Consider the following 18,155-nt stretch of genomic DNA (forward strand, 5'->3'; position numbering starts at 1 on the left):
TATTTCCTTGGAATCAACTCCAATGCCAATGTCAGTCCGTTATAGTTAGTTTGTTAAATGGCTCATAGAAACTAAATAACAAAATGTAGACTATCTTTGCTAAATACGTTAACTTGAACCCATTTGCAGTCCACATTGTTCTAAGTAATTGCATGGCTTCAATATCATTCCCATTGATATAGGGGCTAGTGTCACGCCCTGACCATAGAAAGCCCTCTGGGTTCTCTATGGTGTTGTAGGTCAGGGCGTGACTAGGGGGTGTTCTAGTCTTTTCATTTCTATGTTGGTGCTCTTAGTATGGTTCCCAATTAGAGGCAGCTGATGTTCATTGTCTCTAATTGGGGATCATACTTAAGGTGTCCCTGTTCCCACCTGCTTTGTGGGATATTGTTTTGTGTATGTGCATGTAGCACCACAGATGTCACGTTGTTTGTTTATTGGTTTGTTTAGAAGTTTCACTTTATTAAAAGATGTGGAACTCAACACACGCTGCGCCTTGGTCCGTCTTTCCTCACGAACGTGACAGCTAGGCCTACTGTACATTATATTATGGCTGAGCATGAACATACCAAACATTGTCAATTATTTATTGAAAAGGCCTAAAAATAATAATTTGAATCAAATTATAAACGAAACAACTTGTTTTAAATAGGCTATGTCACACTTACAGGCACCATAATTTCTCCCCGTGGGCATATCATATTAAAACAACGCAGACTATGGAGGGTTTTACACACATCCAAACTTTTCACAGTAGCTGGACAAAGATCCAATATAAATAGAAAGCGAGAATGTCCACTCACCATTATACTGCTCCGAAATAGGTCTATGTTTTATGAACATAATCGGAACCATTTTACAGATCAGATCGCATTCACACATGACACATCTCCAGAAATTGCAATGCAAGAGCGCCACGGATGTTGTCACCATAAAACCATGAAGGTGAATCATTCTAATAAGTTTGATTGTAATAAAATGTAACGAAAACCAAGCAATCAGTTTTTTTATACAACGTAAAATGTAATGATATAAAACTGCCAGGATAAAAAAGACACACATTGCTGTTGAACCAGCCTTCGCTATAGTAGCCATATGGGAGGGCTTGGGTTTTGAACATATGAAACGGAAAACAATCCATTTTTTAAGGTTACAGATTCTAAATACGAGGTTCACCGGTATTCACTGAGGTTCTCATATATCGTTTCATAATGGGCATGGACACGTAGCCTACATCCTGGAGGGGTTTTACGCACGTCCAAAACGGGACCTGTATAGCTAAAATAATGTGGGCCTGCCTACAATGCATAGATAAAAAATGTATGTCAGCTCACTGTTTTACTCCTTTCAAACTTTATATTTTAATGAAGCTCTGGTGATTACGATTTATTTTCAAGCAGTCTCAGGAGCCAAATCCTTTATTGTCTGTCTTGACTGCTTTGAGATTGCATTGGGCAGACAAAAAAAGCCTTCATTGAGAGGAGGCGAGGCTATGCTGGGATTTTAATCAAATAAAACGAAATGGGAAAAAACATCAGTTTTTTATGTTTCTAAATACGAAGTATACAGGCACCAAAAGCACATTAGACTACTCTTGTTCCATGTGCATATGGGCAGCGAGCGTCACGGCTGTATAGGATGCGTTTCCGCTGTCAAATTCATGCCATAACCAACTGGGTTACCGCTAAAACCAGCTTTTGGTTGGTCCTATCAGTGCTGCCTGAAATTAGCACTTTGGATCATGTTTTTAAGCACAGCCCTCAAATATTTCCACCCCGCCCATCCGAGCGCTAGGGCTGGAAAATGCCAGTGCACCAGTTTTGACATGACGAAATTGCAAACTGACGTGCGTTTGACAATAGCGCCGCCTTAACCGCAACAGAACATAGAGCCCATTTAGTTATACCCCGGTCTCAAGACAATACAACATATGATTTCAGCACGTGGGTGATCATGGTCTCACGATGAGGGTGTCGACGTACAGTGACACATAATATATTTTCAACAACGACAACAGTAAAGACAACATAGGAAGTGAGGAGAAGAGGAATGTAGAGAGACAAATAAATGGAGGACTAACAGGAACGATCACCAACCGCGTATTCTCTGTCCGGCCGATGACATAGAAGCAAGGCTCGCCTAGCTTGGAGTTGGTCATACATAGAGACAGACTGGACAGCTCCACTGAGAGGGAGAGAAGAGGAATGGAGAAAGAGAAAAGAATTAGAGAAAGATGTGTAGAAGTAATATGAAAAAGGGAAAGAAGACAAGAAATAAAGCGAGAGCAAAGGGAAACGTGGTGGTGAAGGTAAGATAGAATCACAAGGAAAGGTGAAATAATAGAAGGAAGCAAAGCCCCAAAAAGAGAAACAAGAAAAGTGGTGTTAGTAATTTAGAGGTTATACACCCAAGAGAGATGCTATACACCCAAGAGAGAAATATTATACACCCAAGATAGATATTATACACCAAAGAGAAATATACACCCAAGATAGATATTATACACCCAAGATAGATATTATACACCCAAGAGAGATATTATACACCCAAGAGAGATATTATACACCCAAGAGAGATATTATACACCCAAGAGAGATATTATACACCAAAGAGAAATATACATCCAAGAGAGAAATATACATCCAAGAGAGATATTATACACCCAAGAGAGATATTATACACCCAAGAGAGATATTATACACCCAAGAGAGATATTATACACCAAAGAGAAATATACATCCAAGAGAGATATTATACACCCAAGAGAGATATTATACACCCAAGAAAGATATTATACACCAAAAAGAGATAAACAACATAAGTTGTGACAGTTTGAGGAGGATTCTCTAGTGGCTATGCTCAGTTGAATGTCATGATTATCTCTAGTATATTGCCACCTTATCCTCAGTCCTCATCCCACCTATTCTTTTCTCACACCTTGTCTCTTAAAATCAAGTGAAACTGAGTGACAGTTTGCGCAGTAGGAGGAGCATCTCTGGGGTTTTACAGTGTTTCCACCCCCCTGTCCTTTTCTGTATCTTACCGTAGTCAGGGACGTATCCATTGCCTTTCTTTAGAACCAGGTATATGCGGTGTCCTCCCCTGCGTATCTGCTCTACTGCCTGGGTGTGGGTCATCCCTGTTGTGCTGTCCCCGTTGATCTCCACCAACTGATCACTCACCTACAGTACACAGTGACAGCATAGTCAGTTGTTGTATGAAATAGTATCCCATAATGTACGTAATATCATGTTTTGTCAACAAAACTTGATTTCCTGAGTTGAGATAACTTACAGTTTACTGTGAAATATTAGACACCCCATTCTTTAAAGAGGTACACAATACACTCACCTGTATTTTGTGGCTGCGTGAGGCAGGTCCCCCCTCCATCAGTCCCAGTACATACAGACCCATGTTGTACTCACTGCCCCCTCGCAGGCTGAACCCAAACCCTGTCTGCCCGCGGTCTAGATCCACACTGTAATACCTAGAGCCATGCTATAAGAAACATGGAGGGAGAGATGGACAGAATGAGATCCAGATCTAAACTTAAAGTGGAAAATACATTTCAATGTTTTGCAGATGTATTTGGGCTTACTCTTAAAAAGGTGTGGATCATTGACACAAACATAATGGATGGCTGCTGTCCTCACCTTGGGTCGTGACCTGTGACCTTTCCTGCTTGTGTAATTGGGGTCATAATCTGTGGTCTCTGATAGGCTGGAGGAGTCTGGGAAAGAAATAAGGGAGAGTGGTTAGCATAGATAGGTACAAGAAGTTAACGCTTCAGTACAGAGGGGAGATGCATAGTGTCTTAGTTATCCTCTGAGCATTAATGGGGAGTATGCAAGCAAGTGGATTGTGTGCATTTCGGTTTTTAATGTGTTTTTGGAAATGTGTGTGTGTGTGTGTGTATAACATTGTGTGTATTTCTCTATGCTCACAGGTGCTAGGACGGGGGATGATGGTGAGGCGTAGGGTGTTTCCAGCTCTGCGGAGGATGTGGACGAGCTCCCGGTGTGGAAGGGTCACCACAGAATGCCCCTGAACCGCCTCCAACCGGTCACCGGGCCGTATCTGACCGCTCCTCGCCGCAGGACTGCCCCGACGCACCGTCACAAACCGGTGAGGGAGGAGGGAGGCAGCTAAAAAGAGCGAGAGAGAGAGAGAGAGAGAGAGAGAGAGAGAGAGAGAGCGAATAACAATAAAAAAAATATTTGTGGTAAAGTTATTAACATTATTACTAACATGTCACGTGTCGTAGTGGAGAGAAGACCAAGGCGCAGCGGGAATGTGGATACTCATATTTTTTTTATAAAAACACGCAAAGCATCCACAGGGAAAACAATAAACAATACTCACGACGACAGGAACAGTTTTGCAGGCTAACAAACGCAGTGCAAAAACAACTACCCACAAAACACAAAGACAAACACACCCTACTATATAGGACTCCCAATCAAAGGCAACTCAACACACCTGCCTTCAATTGGGAGTCCAACCCCAATTAACTAAACATAGAACCACAGACATAGACCAGTGACAAACCCCATAAACATACATCAACTCCCCTCTGCCACGTCCTGACCAAACTACAATAACCAAATATCCTCTATACTGGTCAGGACGTGACAGTACCCCCCCTCAAAGGTGCAGACCCCGGAATGCACCTACACAAAACACAGAAAAAAAAGAAAAAAACAACAGCAACAACAAAAAATCCCCTAAACAAAAAGGGAGGGAAGGGATGGTGGCTGCCGTCAACGACGGCACAGTGCTACACCCCCCCTCCCCAACCCACCTATATGGGAGGCGGCTCAGGTGCGGGACGTGGACCTCGTTCCATCTTTGGCGTCGCCCACTTAGGTGGCGCCGATGGCTGCGCCGAGCAGACGGGCCACTCTGGCTGACCCGGGCAGACGGACCACTCTGGCTGGGCCGGAGGACAGGCGGGCCACTCGGGCTGGGCCGGAGGACAGGCGGGCCACTCGGGCTGGGCCGGAGGACAGGCGGGCCCCTCGGGCTGGGCCGGAGGACAGGCGGGCCACTCGGGCTGGGCCGGAGGACAGGCGGGCCACCCTGGCAGATCCGGACAGGCGGGGCACCCTGGCAGATCCGGGCAGGCGGGCCACTCTGGCAGATCCGGGCAGGCGGGCCACTCTGGCAGATCCGAGCAGGCGGGCCACTCGGGCAGATCCGGGCAGGCGGGCCACTCTGGCAGATCCGAGCAGACGGGCCACTCTGGCAGATCCGAGCAGACGGGCCACTCTGGCAGATCCGAGCAGACGGGCCACTCTGGCAGATCCGAGCAGACGGGCCACTCTGGCTGATCCGGGCAGACGGGCCTCTCTGGCATCTCCGGGCAGACGGGCAGCTCTGGCGACTCCTGACTGGCGGGCAGCTCTGGCGACTCCTGACTGGCGGGCAGCTCTGGCGACTCCTGACTGGCGGGCAGCTCTGGCGACTCCTGACTGGCGGGCAGCTCTGGCGACTCCTGACTGGCGAGACTGGGCTGACGCACTAGATGCCTGATGCGTGGGGCTGGTACAGGACGTGCCAGCCTGGAGACACGCACCTCAAGGCTAGTGCGTGTAGCGGGAAATACTGGACCGTAGAGGCGCACTGGCGGTCTCGAGCGCAGGGTTGGCATCACCCCTTCAGGCTTGATGCTCACTCTCCCCTGGCACATGCGGGGCGCTGGTACTGCGCATACTGGCCTCACCACAGCACCTACCCCAAAGCATGGGACCTGTCCAGTCTGTTTATGTCCAAAAAGGGTACGGGGAGCTGGCCTGGGTCTCCAATCTCCCCCCGCCAAACAGCCCTTGTGCCCCCCAAAAAATAATTATTGGGGCTGCCTCTCGGGCTTCCTTGCCAGCCGTGTTCCAGCATAACGTTCGCTCCCTTTTCCTGCTGCCTCCGCTCTCCTGGCTGCCTCCACCTGTTCCCATGGGAGGCGATCCCTTCCAGCCAGGATCTCCGCCCATGTGTAGGATCCCTTGCCGTTCAGGATATCCTCCCATGTCCAGGAGTCCTTCCTCCCACGCTGCTTGGTCTGTTTGTGGTGGGTAGTTCTGTCACATGTGTCGTAGTGGAGAGAAGACCAAGGCGCAGCGGGAATGTGGATACTCATATTTTTTTTATAAAAACACGCAAAGCATCCACAGGGAAAACAATAAACAATACTCACGACGACAGGAACAGTTTTGCAGGCTAACAAACGCAGTGCAAAAACAACTACCCACAAAACACAAAGACAAACACACCCTACTATATAGGACTCCCAATCAAAGGCAACTCAACACACCTGCCTTCAATTGGGAGTCCAACCCCAATTAACTATACATAGAACCACAGACATAGACCAGTGACAAACCCCATAAACATACATCAACTCCCCTCTGCCACGTCCTGACCAAACTACAATAACCAAATATCCTCTATACTGGTCAGGACGTGACATAACAGTCTAGTATGTTCCTGTCTTATTAGTCCATCGTTGTATGTTTACTTTGACAAATGAAGTGTTTTACTTTCCATGTCAAAGTATATTGAAGAGAGAGAGAGAGAGAGAGAGAGAGAGAGAGAGAGAGAGAGAGAAAATTAAAGTTCCACAGTAAAACCTTCTCTTCAACCCCTAATTAGTCCTGGATCGGTACAGCGGCACAGAAGAACACGTATCTCAAACCTCAGGTTGAAGCACATTGCTGCAGTATATACTTGAACGTTTAACAATAAAAAAAATTAAGGTTAAACACATCTCAAGAGACTGAAACTTCCCTGTTTCTCCCCAATAATTGTATTTTCATTAGAGTTTGTTGCTCATTAGAAAACCTCTTTAAAAGTCACAGTGAAGAACTAATGAGTAAGGTCATCTAAGAGAAAAAGCAGAGAGAGAAGTTGTAAATCATCCTGGTTTGTGGCAGAATCCCTCAAAACAAGCTGTAACTAAACCTTGGCTGTTTTTGACTGCACTTAGTCAGTATCTACTCTCTCTTCCGTCTGCTTTTCTCTTTCTCTTTCCATCTCCAAAACTAATTTGTCCTCCTTCATCCCCCATTAATCAGTCCATAGCTCTATCCCCGACACAACAAGGGCCATTTCCTGTCCTTATTGATATGACATTTTCAGATATGACATGTCTTCTAACAGTGTTTTTCAACCTTTTGTAGTACCAGCGACAAGCCAAGAATGGTTGACTCTGATATCTATAAACTCTAGAATGTAATAATTCCCTCTGTCCATCTCTCTATTCCAATACTACAGTCCTTAAAGTCATTTTCTGTCACGTCCTGACCCTCCAGTGCGCCTCCATAGTCCAGTACGTCCTGTGCCTGCTCCTCGCACTCTCCTTTCAGTGCGCATCCATAACCCGGTACAGCCAGTGCCTGCTGTGAGCACTTGGCCCTTAGTGCGTCTCCCCAGTCCGGTGAGACCAATACCTGCTCCTCGCACTATTCCTCCAGTGCGCAGCCATAACCCGGTACAGCCAGTGCCTGCTGTGAGCACTTGGCCCTTAGTGCGTCTCCCCAGTCCGGTGAGACCGATTCCTGCTCCTCGCAGTATTCCTCCAGTGCGCATCCATAACCCGGTACAGCCAGTGCCTGCTGTGAGCACTCGGCCCTTAGTGCGTCTCCCCAGTCCGGTGAGACCGATTCCTGCTCCTCGCACTATTCCTCCAGTGCGCAGCCATAACCCGGTAGAGCCAGTGCCTGCTGTGAGCACTCGGCCCTTAGTGCGTCTCCCCAGTCCGGTGAGACCGATTCCTGCTTCTCGCACTCTCCCTCCAGTGCGCCTCCATAGCCCAGTACGTCCTGTGCCTGCTCCTCGCACTCTCCTTCCAGTGCGCCTCCATAGTCCAGTATGTCCTGTTCCTGCTCCCCGCACTCGCCCTGAGGTGCGTGTTACTAGTCTGGCGCCTCCTATGCCAGCTCCACGCATCAGGCCTCCAGTGCGCCTGCCCAGTCCGGGGTGTCCTGTTCCTGCTCCCCGCACTCGCCCTGAGGTGTGTGTTACTAGTCTGGCGCCTCCTATGCCAGTCCCACGCATCAGGCCTCCAGCGATGCTCCTCAGCCCGGAGCCTCCAGCGACACTCCTTAGCCCTGAGCCTCCAGCGACGCTCCTCAGCCCTGAGCCTCCAGCGATGCTCCTCAGCCCGGAGCCTCCAGCGACGCTCCTCAGCCCGGAGCCTCCAGCGACGTTCCTCAGCACAGAGCCTTCAGCGGGGGTCTGCAGCCCAGAGCCTTCAGCGGTGGTTTGCAACCCAGAGCCTTCAGCGGAGGTCTGCAGCCCAGAGGCTTCAGCGGAGGTCTACAGCCCAGAGGCTTCAGCGGAGGTCTGCAGCCCAGAGCCTTCAGCGGCGGTCTGCAGCCCAGAGCCTTCAGCGGCGGTCTGCAGCCCAGAGCCTTCAGCGGTGGTTTGCAACCCAGAGCCTTTAGCGGTGGTCTGCAACCCAGAGCCTTCAGCGGAGGTCTACAGCCCAGAGCCTTCAGCGGAGGTCTGCAGCCCAGAGGCTTCAGCGGAGGTCTGCAGCCCAGAGGCTTCAGCGGAGGTCTGCAGCCCAGAGCCTTCAGCGGCGGTCTGCAGCCCAGAGCCTTCAGTGGCGGTCTGCAGCCCAGAGCCTTCAGTGGCAGTCTGCAACCCAGATTCTTCAGCGGCGGTCTGCAACCCAGAGCCTTCAGCGGTGGTCTGCAGCCCAGAGCCTTCAGCGGAGGTCTACAGCCCAGAGGCTTCAGCGGAGGTCTGCAGCCCAGAGGCTTCAGCGGAGGTCTGCAGCCCAGAGCCTTCAGCGGAGGTCTACAGCCCAGAGGCTTCAGCGGAGGTCTGCAGCCCAGAGGCTTCAGCGGAGGTCTGCAGCCCAGAGCCTTCAGCGGCGGTCTGCAGCCCAGAGTCTTCAGTGGCGGCCTTTAGCCCAGAGTCTTCAGCGGCGGCCTTTAGCCCAGAGTCTTCAGCGGCGGTTGGCGGTCTGAAGCCTCCGGTGATGATCCATGATCTGGTTCCTCCGGACATACAGAAGCGGGGGGATCAGTGGGCGGTGGGGGTACTACGCCCGGAACCAAAGCCGCCGCCATAGACATTAGTCACCCACCCTTTGTGTTTTGTGGTTGTTTTGTTGTGTTTTTTGTTTTTGTTTGCATTCGGAGTCTGCACCTTTGGTGGGGGTACTGTCACGTCCTGACCCTAGTAAGATGTCATTTTCTAATGTAGAGTAGGGCAGGGCGTGACAGGGGATGTTTTGGGTTGTTCTATGTTTTTTATTTCTATGTTTAAGTTCTAGTTTTTCTATTTCTATGTTGGGATTATGTGGGTTGAGCTCTAATTGGAGGCAGCTGATCCTCATTGACTCTGATTAGAGATCATATTTAAGTAGGGGTTTTTCTCTTCTTGTTTTGTGGGTTATTATCTTTTGACTAGTGTGTTTTCCTCTCTGCGTCACGGTTTGTTGTTTTTGTGTTTTCAAGTTATTTATGTATCGCATTCAGTTTCACGTTTGAATAAATATGTAGAACTACGAACACGCTACATTTTGGTCCGAACCTTCGAACAGCCGTGACAGAATAACCCACCATAAAAGGACCAAGCAGCGTGGAATGGAGCAGCAGGAGAAATGGATTTGGGAAGAAATCCTGGATGGGAAAGGACCCTGGAGGAAGGCTGGGGAGTATCGTCTCCCGAAGGAGGAACTAGAGGAAGCCAAGAGGGAGCGACGTTACTACGAAGCACTATATCCACCTATAATCAAGGTGGAGAGGCAGCCCCATAAAACATTTTGGGGGGCCATAAGGGAAGTTTGTCAACATCAGGGGGGAGCCCTGATCGAACTTCCCATGCCTATCGGAGAGAGCCGTGGAGCAGACAGAAGTCAGTACAGGAGTCAAGCGCAGAGCTCGACGAGAGATTCCGGAGGGAAGTACTGGCAGAAAGAGCACAGCGGAGCGGGTGTGCGGAGGAGCGAGCGATGAGTTACAGTGTGGTACGCACTATATCGCCCATACGCACTCACAGCCGGTCGGTGCAAGCTCCTCGCACTCTCCCTCCAGTGCGCCTCCATAGTCCGGTACGTCCTGTTCCTGCTCCTCGCACTCTCCTTTCAGTGCGCATCCATAACCCGGTACAGCCAGTGCCTGCTGTGAGCACTCGGCCCTTAGTGCGTCTCCCCAGTCCGGTGAGACCGATACCTGCTCCTCGCACTATACGAACACGCTGCATTTTGGTCCGATCCTTCGAACAGCCGTGACACATTCTGCATAATTGTGACGTTCGTCGTAAAGGGTAGACCAAGGCGCAGCGTGTGTTGGGTTCATCATGTTTTATTTAACGGTGAACCAGCAAAAAACAAAACAATAAACAACACAACGAACGAAAAGTCTTGCAGGCTACTAACAGCAATACAAAAACAAGATCCCACAACTGAAAGTGTGAAAAAGGGCTGCCTAAGTATGATTTCCAATCAGAGACAACAATAGACAGCTGCCTCTGATTGGAAACCATACTAGGCCAATCAAAGGGGGAAAAAACATAGAAATATAACAGATAAAATGCCCACCCCATGTCACACCCTGACCTAACCAAACAGATAAAAACGTCTCTCTCAGCTCAGGGCGTGACAGTACCCCACTCCCAAAGGTGTGGACTCCCGGCCGCAAACCTGAACCTATAGGGGAGGGTCCGGGTGGCATCTACTCATGGTGGCGGATCCGGTTCGGGGCGTAGCCCCCACTCCGCCCGCTGATCCCTCCGCTTTTGTGTCGCTGGAGGAACCAGACTGTGGATCATCGCCGGAAGCTCTGAACCGTGGATCGTCGCTGGATGAACCGGACCGTAGATCATCGCCAGAGGCTCTGGGCTGCGGACCGCCGCCGGAGGCTCTGGGCTGCGGACCGCCGCCGGAGGCTCTGAACTGGGGAACGTCGCCGAAGGCTCTGGACTGGGGAATGTCGTCGGAGGTTCCGGACTGTGGGCCGTCTCAGGAGGTTGCGGACTGTGGGCCATCTCAGGAGGTTGCGGACTGTGGGCCGTCTCAGGAGGTTCTGGACTGTGGGCCGTCTCAGGAGGTTCCCGGACTGTGGGCCGTCTCAGGAGGTTCCGGACTGTGGGCCGTCTCAGGAGGTTCCGGACTGTGGGCCGTCTCAGGAGGTTCCGGACTGTGGGCCGTCTCAGGAGGTTCCGGACTGGGGACCGTCGCTGCAGGCTCCATGCCATGGATCATCACTGCAGGCTCCGCGCCATGGATCACCACTGGAGGCTTTGTGCCATGGATCATCACTGGAGGCTCCGGGCCATGGATTATCACTGGAGGCTTCGTGCCATGGATCATCCCTACAGGCTCCAGGCCATGGATCATCCCTACAGGCTTCTTGCCATGGATTATCACTGGAGGCTCCGGGCCATGGATTATCACTGGCGGCTTCATGCCATGGATCATCACTACAGGCTCTGGGCCATGGATCATCACTGGAGGCTTCGTGCCATGGATCATCACTGGAGGCTTCGGACCATGGATCATCACTGGAGGCTTCTTACGTGGAGCCAGAACAGGTCTCACCGGACTAGGGAACATCGCTGGAGGCTCTGGACTGGGGGACGTCGCCGGAAGCTCTGGACTGGGAACTGTTGCCGGAAGCTCTGGACTGGGAAGGCGCACTGGAGGCCTGATGCGTGGGGCTGGCACAGGTAGCGCCAGACTGGTGACACGCACCTCAGGGCGAGTGCGAGGAGCAGGAACAGGACACACCAGACTGGGCAGGCGCACTAGAGACCTGATGCGTGGGGCTGGCACAGGTGGCACCAGACTGCGAGGAGCAGGCACAGGGCGTACCAGGCTGGATATACTCACTGGAGGCCTGGTACATGGGGCAGGCACAGAGCGCACCGGCCTGTGAATGCGCACTGGCGACACAGTGCGCATCACCGATTAACAAGGTTCTTGCTCAAGCACTCGCTCCCCACGGTAAGCACGAGGAGTTGGCTCAGGTCTCCAACCTGACTCTGCTAATCTCCCCGTGTGCCCCCCCCCCCCCAAAATGTTTTTGTTTGCGGCTGCCTCTCGTGCTTCCCTCGTTGCCGTGCTCTTGCTGCCTCCACCTGTTCCCATGGGAGGCGCTTTTCTCCTGCCCCTAATTCCTCCAAAGCCCTGGATATACTCCTCCTCATCTCCTCAATAGACCAGGATGCCACCTCCTGGGTGTCTTCCCAGGTCCATTTCTCCGGACCACGCTGTTTGGTCTCTTGGTGGTGGGATCTTCTGTGAAGTTCATCGTAAAAGGTAGACCAAGGCGCAGCGTGTGTTGGGTTCATCATATTTTATTTAACGGTGAACCAGCAAAAAACAAAACAATAAACAACACAACGAATGAAAAGTCTTGCAGGCTACTAACAGCAATACAAAAACAAGATCCCACAACTGAAAGTGTGAAAAAGGGCTGCCTAAGTATGATTTCCAATCAGAGACAACAATAGACAGCTGCCTCTGATTGGAAACCATACTAGGCCAATCAAAGGGGGGAAAAAACAACATAGAAATATAACACATAGAATGCCCACCCCATGTCACACCCTGACCTAACCAAACAGAGAAAAACGGCTCTCAGGTCAGGGCGTGACAATAATTAGCTGTCCATTAGCAAAGGACACTAACAGTTCCATGGTCTATACTGACCTATTTAAACACACTCTCTCTTTCACGCACACTTTTTTCAGTCTTTGATGTTTGTGCTTGCTTGACATTTTCCCTGACTGTGAGAAGAACACTGTCCAAACTTACCTAGCCCTCCCCCTCAACTTAGCTTACAAAACATCACTCACACTGACTCACTCTCTCTGTCATGCAAAACATCAGAGACACAGAGGGCAGATAAGGTGAAAAATGGTGTGTGTGAGTATGTTTTGTGTGTGTGTGCTTCTCTGACAAACTGTTAGATCAAACATAATTTTTCATTTTAAAAACATTACCCGGGTCATACCATCACTCTCCCAGCCAGATGCAGAGAAACTCATCCACGCCTTCCTCTTCTCTCGGATCGACTATGGCAATGTGCTGTTTGGGGACCTCCCAGTCAAATCAGTACAGAGGCTCCAACTAACAGTGCTGCCAGGGTTCTGACCAGGACCAAGAATTCAGACCATATCACACCGATCCTGGCCCAACTCCACTGGCTACCAGTCAACTACAGGATCGACATTGTCATGCTTGTATTTAAAGCCTTGAATGGATTGAGCCACACCTACATCAGCGACCTCATCTCAATCAGCGAGCCACCTTGCACTCTCCACCTGCCACTCACCACTGCTTCAAGTCCCCAAGACACGTCTCCGAACTATGGGGGACCGAGCCGTCTGCTGCCTTGCCCCTCGCCTATGGAATACTCTCCCTGACATCTGAGAGCCGCTCCACCCCTCTGAACTTTTACCTGCCTTGATTCTAAATGTGTTATTTTTATTGTATGTATATATATTTTTTATTCTTCGGTAGAGCTTTCAAATAACTGTAATGAAAAGCACTATACAAATTACATTTATTATTATTATTATTATTATTACTGCTGGTACTTTTACCACTACTATTACCACTTGTAGGATTACATCCACAACTACAGTACAACTGTTAACTGCTTACAGTACACCTCAGGCCATGAATGATTCAAACTCCAATGATGCTCAAGGAAACAGGATGAGAAACATATTGCTGATGTTGAACTAATTGACAGCTTTGATGCAAATCTGTCATGTTAATTTCAATTAAACAAAATTCTCATACACTCACACACACACATGCACGCAAATACACACGTACGCACAAACGCAGACATACTCATACATTGGCATAACTCACACAAAGCATCAAACTTAGACAGACAGCATTCAACCAGAAACCAGAAAGTCGCAACATAATTACGTTTGGAGTCCTTGACAGTTTTCAAAGCAGACTGCAGTCTTTCCAACATGGCTCTTTGAATTACATATGTAGCGCAAAAAATCCTGAATTCCAACAAAACAGCTTGGAGATGCTTACATCTAAATGAATGGGGGTCAGACCAATAAAAACACAATGAACTAAAACATGTCCCTGCTGTTGCTCTGGTTCAGTGTAACGTCTCACTAAAGCAATTCAGAGAGAGAGATTGAGAGCGAGAGAGGCGTGAAAGAGAGGGGGGAGGGAGTTTTAATCTTTAGAGAAACCAGACTGAATCCTTTCACTGCAGAGAAAAGGGAGGGAGAGTGTGGTATATAGAAACGGATAAATTATGGAATAGAGAGAGAGAGAGAGCGAGGCAGGGAGACGGAGACTATAGTTATTGAGATAAGACAGAGGTGAAATGCGGGTGAGAGAGGATAATGGAGAGAGAGACATTCTTTGTGCTGTTGAGACAAGACAGCATTAATGTATGTTAGCTTTGCCCATATAGCAAATTGAACTGCATTAGAATTGGTCAGAGAGGCAAATACAAAGAGAGGGGAAACTGCTGGGCAAACACTGGTTGAATCAAAGTTGTTTCCACAACATTTAAATTAAATTACGTTGAACCAACGTGGAATATACGTTGAATGGACATCTGTGCCCAGTGGGAGGGAATGGTTGGTATACTGTAGCTAACCTGGTATTTAATTAATTACCTCTAGCTAATACTTTATCAGGTGGGATGTTTTCCCCTTCACAGCCGTAATGAGAACACAAACTAGCTTCATTGCGCTGTTACGGGTGTAGGATCTTAATTTGATCACTTATGTTGCTGCAGATGAGTTCAATGATTTACATAAATTCACTGAAAACCCACACTAATTTTATTAACAGTATTGTTAAAAAACTACTTTTGGCCAGCTAAGAGCCTAAGCACCGATCAAGCAGGGGCGGAAATCCCGGGGGGGACGGGAAAAATATGATTTGTCCCCCCCAATATATCACTGAAACATAACTATGTAATTTAAATAATATTAATAATACGCAATGAAAGCAATTGTGCTGATTATAGACACTTAATAGCGCGTTTTTAAGTTTCAAAAGGTTGCGACCCCCCCACCCTTTGCCTCACAATGGTTTGATCCACTGCCAGTTCCTTAGCTTGCTAGGTAACAGAGAGGTCGTATCTACTGTCTGAAAGGCACTCAATGCACGTAACTGACGTGAGGTTAATCCAGTCAATCGCGCACACACACTAACTGAATATGCAGAGCTAGCGCGCAAATATTAACTATTAAGCTAGCTAGTACCTATTCCATTTATGTGGAGTCGTCAAAGATGGAATCTTTGCTATCGTCAATTTATTCCAAGATCAGCACGCAGATGATGTAAGTTAGTGCTTCAAAGTCCCTGTGATAAGGTTAGCGATAAACTGAAATCCAAACTGAACAGAACTACACTCTCTTCTACCATTGTCTTAAATATATTTAATGGTCTCGTTGCAAAAGCTAAATTGTCGCAAGGGAACTTTTATTTATTTATTTTATTTCACCTTTATTTAACCCGGGTAGCAAAGATTATAGCAAACACCACTGAAATGGAATTGGTGCTCGTTAGCTTTGCAAATTCAGCTATTGTTGGAAGCCAGCCAATATGAAACAAACTATTAAAATTACAAAAGGTTGCAGCATATGTTGTGTAAATGGTGAACTCATACAGCTGTCAACTCTTGTCATTTTAATCCGTTTCACATTTGCTAGCTACCTTTTAGATCGAAGCCCAAATAGAATGATTGAAGATGATAGAAGCCCATCTCCTACTGTAAATAACCTACAAACTGTGTGTGTAGCCAGCCAGCCAGCCAGGTAGAAAAATGGCAGAAAAATAAAAGACGGACATCAGAGTATTTTTCAATACACCAAAACGCATAGTAAGAACCCTAGTAGCCTAATATCTCAAAGACTAGTTGATAAAATGTTCAAAAGAAAGAAATGAAATTCTAATGGAAATGTTTCACAATGATGTCATTAGGCAGAGCAGGCAACAGATGGCACACAGACAGCAGAGTTGGGGACAGATATGCAGGGACAGACTGGCAGGGACAGGGAGTCTCAGGTAAGTTTGTTGAGTCTTTGTTTGGCAACATTATGAAAGGTTCTCAATTTTTTTGACTTGTAAAATAGGAACATAATTGGAAAATGCCATGGATACCCCCACTCTCAACTTAAACTGGTGACTGAACTAAGATTTGTTAAAGGCAATGGTATTGCTGTTGTGATTAGTTGGGTAGTTTTGGGTACCGGTAGTTAGGAGTACGGCAAACACCTTATTTCTTTGGTTCCTCAATATACATTTACCATATTACAATGTAGGCTATGTGTTACAGCACTACTTTTGGTGTCCCCCTCAGGAATTGCTCTTGAGAAAATGTCATGTAATTGTCCCCTCCAAAGTTGATATCAGATTTTCGCCCCTGCGATCAAGCAACATTATGAACTAAACATTGAAATCCTGTTGCTGCAGGATTCTTTTTCTGTGACAATATAGGTCAAATTAAGATCCTACATCTGTAACGTGACAGAGTTGCAGAGGTGCAGTATACTGTAGTGTTACAGCAGGATTAGTATTGTATTGGTGTAAAGCAGCATGTTATCATCAAAAGGTTATTCTGTTGGAGGCAAATAGAGCTGACAGGCTGATGTAGATAAGAGCACTGACACATATAAAACCTGTGTGGCTTAGCTCCTAATAGCCCTGTGGCATGGGGCTTCACGCTGGATAATCTCACTATTGATTCCATTGATTGTCACGAGGGCTAGCATATGTAGTACACACGCAAATCCCACACACATACATATTCATCAAATGCACTTGAACACATGGGCACCACCAAACAAAATATGACACCCTATAACAGCAATATAACACTTCAACACACACACACACACACACACACACACACACACACACACACACACACACACACACACACACACACACACACACACACACACACACACACACACACACACACACAAGGAAGGAAGCAGCGTAACAAGATCCCAGCTTTAGCATAATGGGGAAGGGAAAGGGAAATGGGGTAAATGCAGTGCAATAAATGCTGTCATTGGACTGTTTTTGTGTTTTATGACTCCATATTATCTGGAGCGCTGGCTGAAACACTAAAAAGATAATGAGCAGTGCGCAGCCTGGGGGCTGTCTTTAAGTGACATAGACCTATGACTCATCATCATGACTCAGTGACTGTTATGCAGCCATAATTATTTATTCATCAAACTACAGAACAGTATGTCCAGTTAGGAAGCCTTTCTCTTCATGCGAAAGACCAACTTTTCACTGGGTGATGACTGCCGTTGACATTTGTTGGGGACAAGATAAGGGATTTGGTCTAAAATGTTATGGTTCCTATTTTCTGCAGAAACTGCAATACAATACCTCACCAACTTTCAAGCGAGGGAAAACTGAAACTCAATCCAATCAATAAGAAGATGCATATTTGACATTGTAAAATGACGTGTTCTGCTACAAATTAATTAGTTCTCACCTTTCCCCTTCTCTACATCCTGTGAAGCGATGACAAATCCGAACCCCTCTCCTGGCTTCCTCCTCAGCTCCACATCGAATCCCCGGGGTACACGATTCTGTCCCCCTCCCTCTTGCCCTGGTCCTGGGACCACCACCCCCCTGTCCCCCTCATCCTCTATGCCTGCATACAGCCAGTCTTTGGGCTCCATGGTGAGGGTGACTGGGACTGACTCCAGGAAACTGGTGCTCTGGACCAGAGAGGAGCGCACCATGGCTGGGGGAGGGGGAGGAGGGGTGGAGGTGGGACGGGGTGGGAAGAGGACAACTGCATGGGCCGATGGGTTCTTGTCTGAGGCCACAGGTGAAGGAGGGGGGCGAAGGAGTGGTGAGGGGACTTTCCGCATAGAGTTGGGGGAGATGGAAGAATGATGGGAACCTGAAGAAGGGGAATAACATCACTAAAGACAAAGGAGTTGTTGAGAGATTTTTTTAGGTTTTATTCATTACTGAGAAACAATGTAATGAATGCAGTAAATAAAATCTCCTAAAAACAAGTTTGCAGTAAAGTAGCTAATGTTCTTACCTCCTCTGTGAACCAATAGGATAACTTCTCCTTGTTTGGTGTATTCCTGGAGAACTCGTTGTATCTGGAGGGAAAGGTATCAATTTAGTATATCTGATTTAACTTGACCTAATCTTATGTATTCTCCAT

General features: G+C 47.9%; 1 protein-coding gene across 1 annotated transcript in view; it reads right to left on the reverse strand.

Annotated features, from left to right (window-relative positions):
* Positions 1–944: 944 nt before the first annotated feature.
* Positions 945–18,155, reverse strand: part of LOC106572438 (membrane-associated guanylate kinase, WW and PDZ domain-containing protein 3) — a 39,351-nt gene continuing 22,140 nt past the window's right edge. Inside the window, exons 11-18 of the mRNA XM_045696102.1 lie at positions 18,027–18,090; positions 17,463–17,879; positions 13,895–14,083; positions 3,945–4,145; positions 3,654–3,730; positions 3,352–3,498; positions 3,044–3,182; positions 945–2,184 (exon numbers count right to left, since the gene is read on the reverse strand). Coding sequence (XP_045552058.1) covers positions 1,952–2,184; positions 3,044–3,182; positions 3,352–3,498; positions 3,654–3,730; positions 3,945–4,145; positions 13,895–14,083; positions 17,463–17,879; positions 18,027–18,090 — 1,467 coding nt within the window. The 3' untranslated portion in view covers positions 945–1,951. The remainder of the gene's footprint in view (positions 2,185–3,043; positions 3,183–3,351; positions 3,499–3,653; positions 3,731–3,944; positions 4,146–13,894; positions 14,084–17,462; positions 17,880–18,026; positions 18,091–18,155) is intronic.

This window comes from Salmo salar, chromosome ssa15 (genome assembly GCF_905237065.1).
Source record: "Salmo salar chromosome ssa15, Ssal_v3.1, whole genome shotgun sequence".
Lineage (NCBI taxonomy): Eukaryota > Metazoa > Chordata > Actinopteri > Salmoniformes > Salmonidae > Salmo > Salmo salar.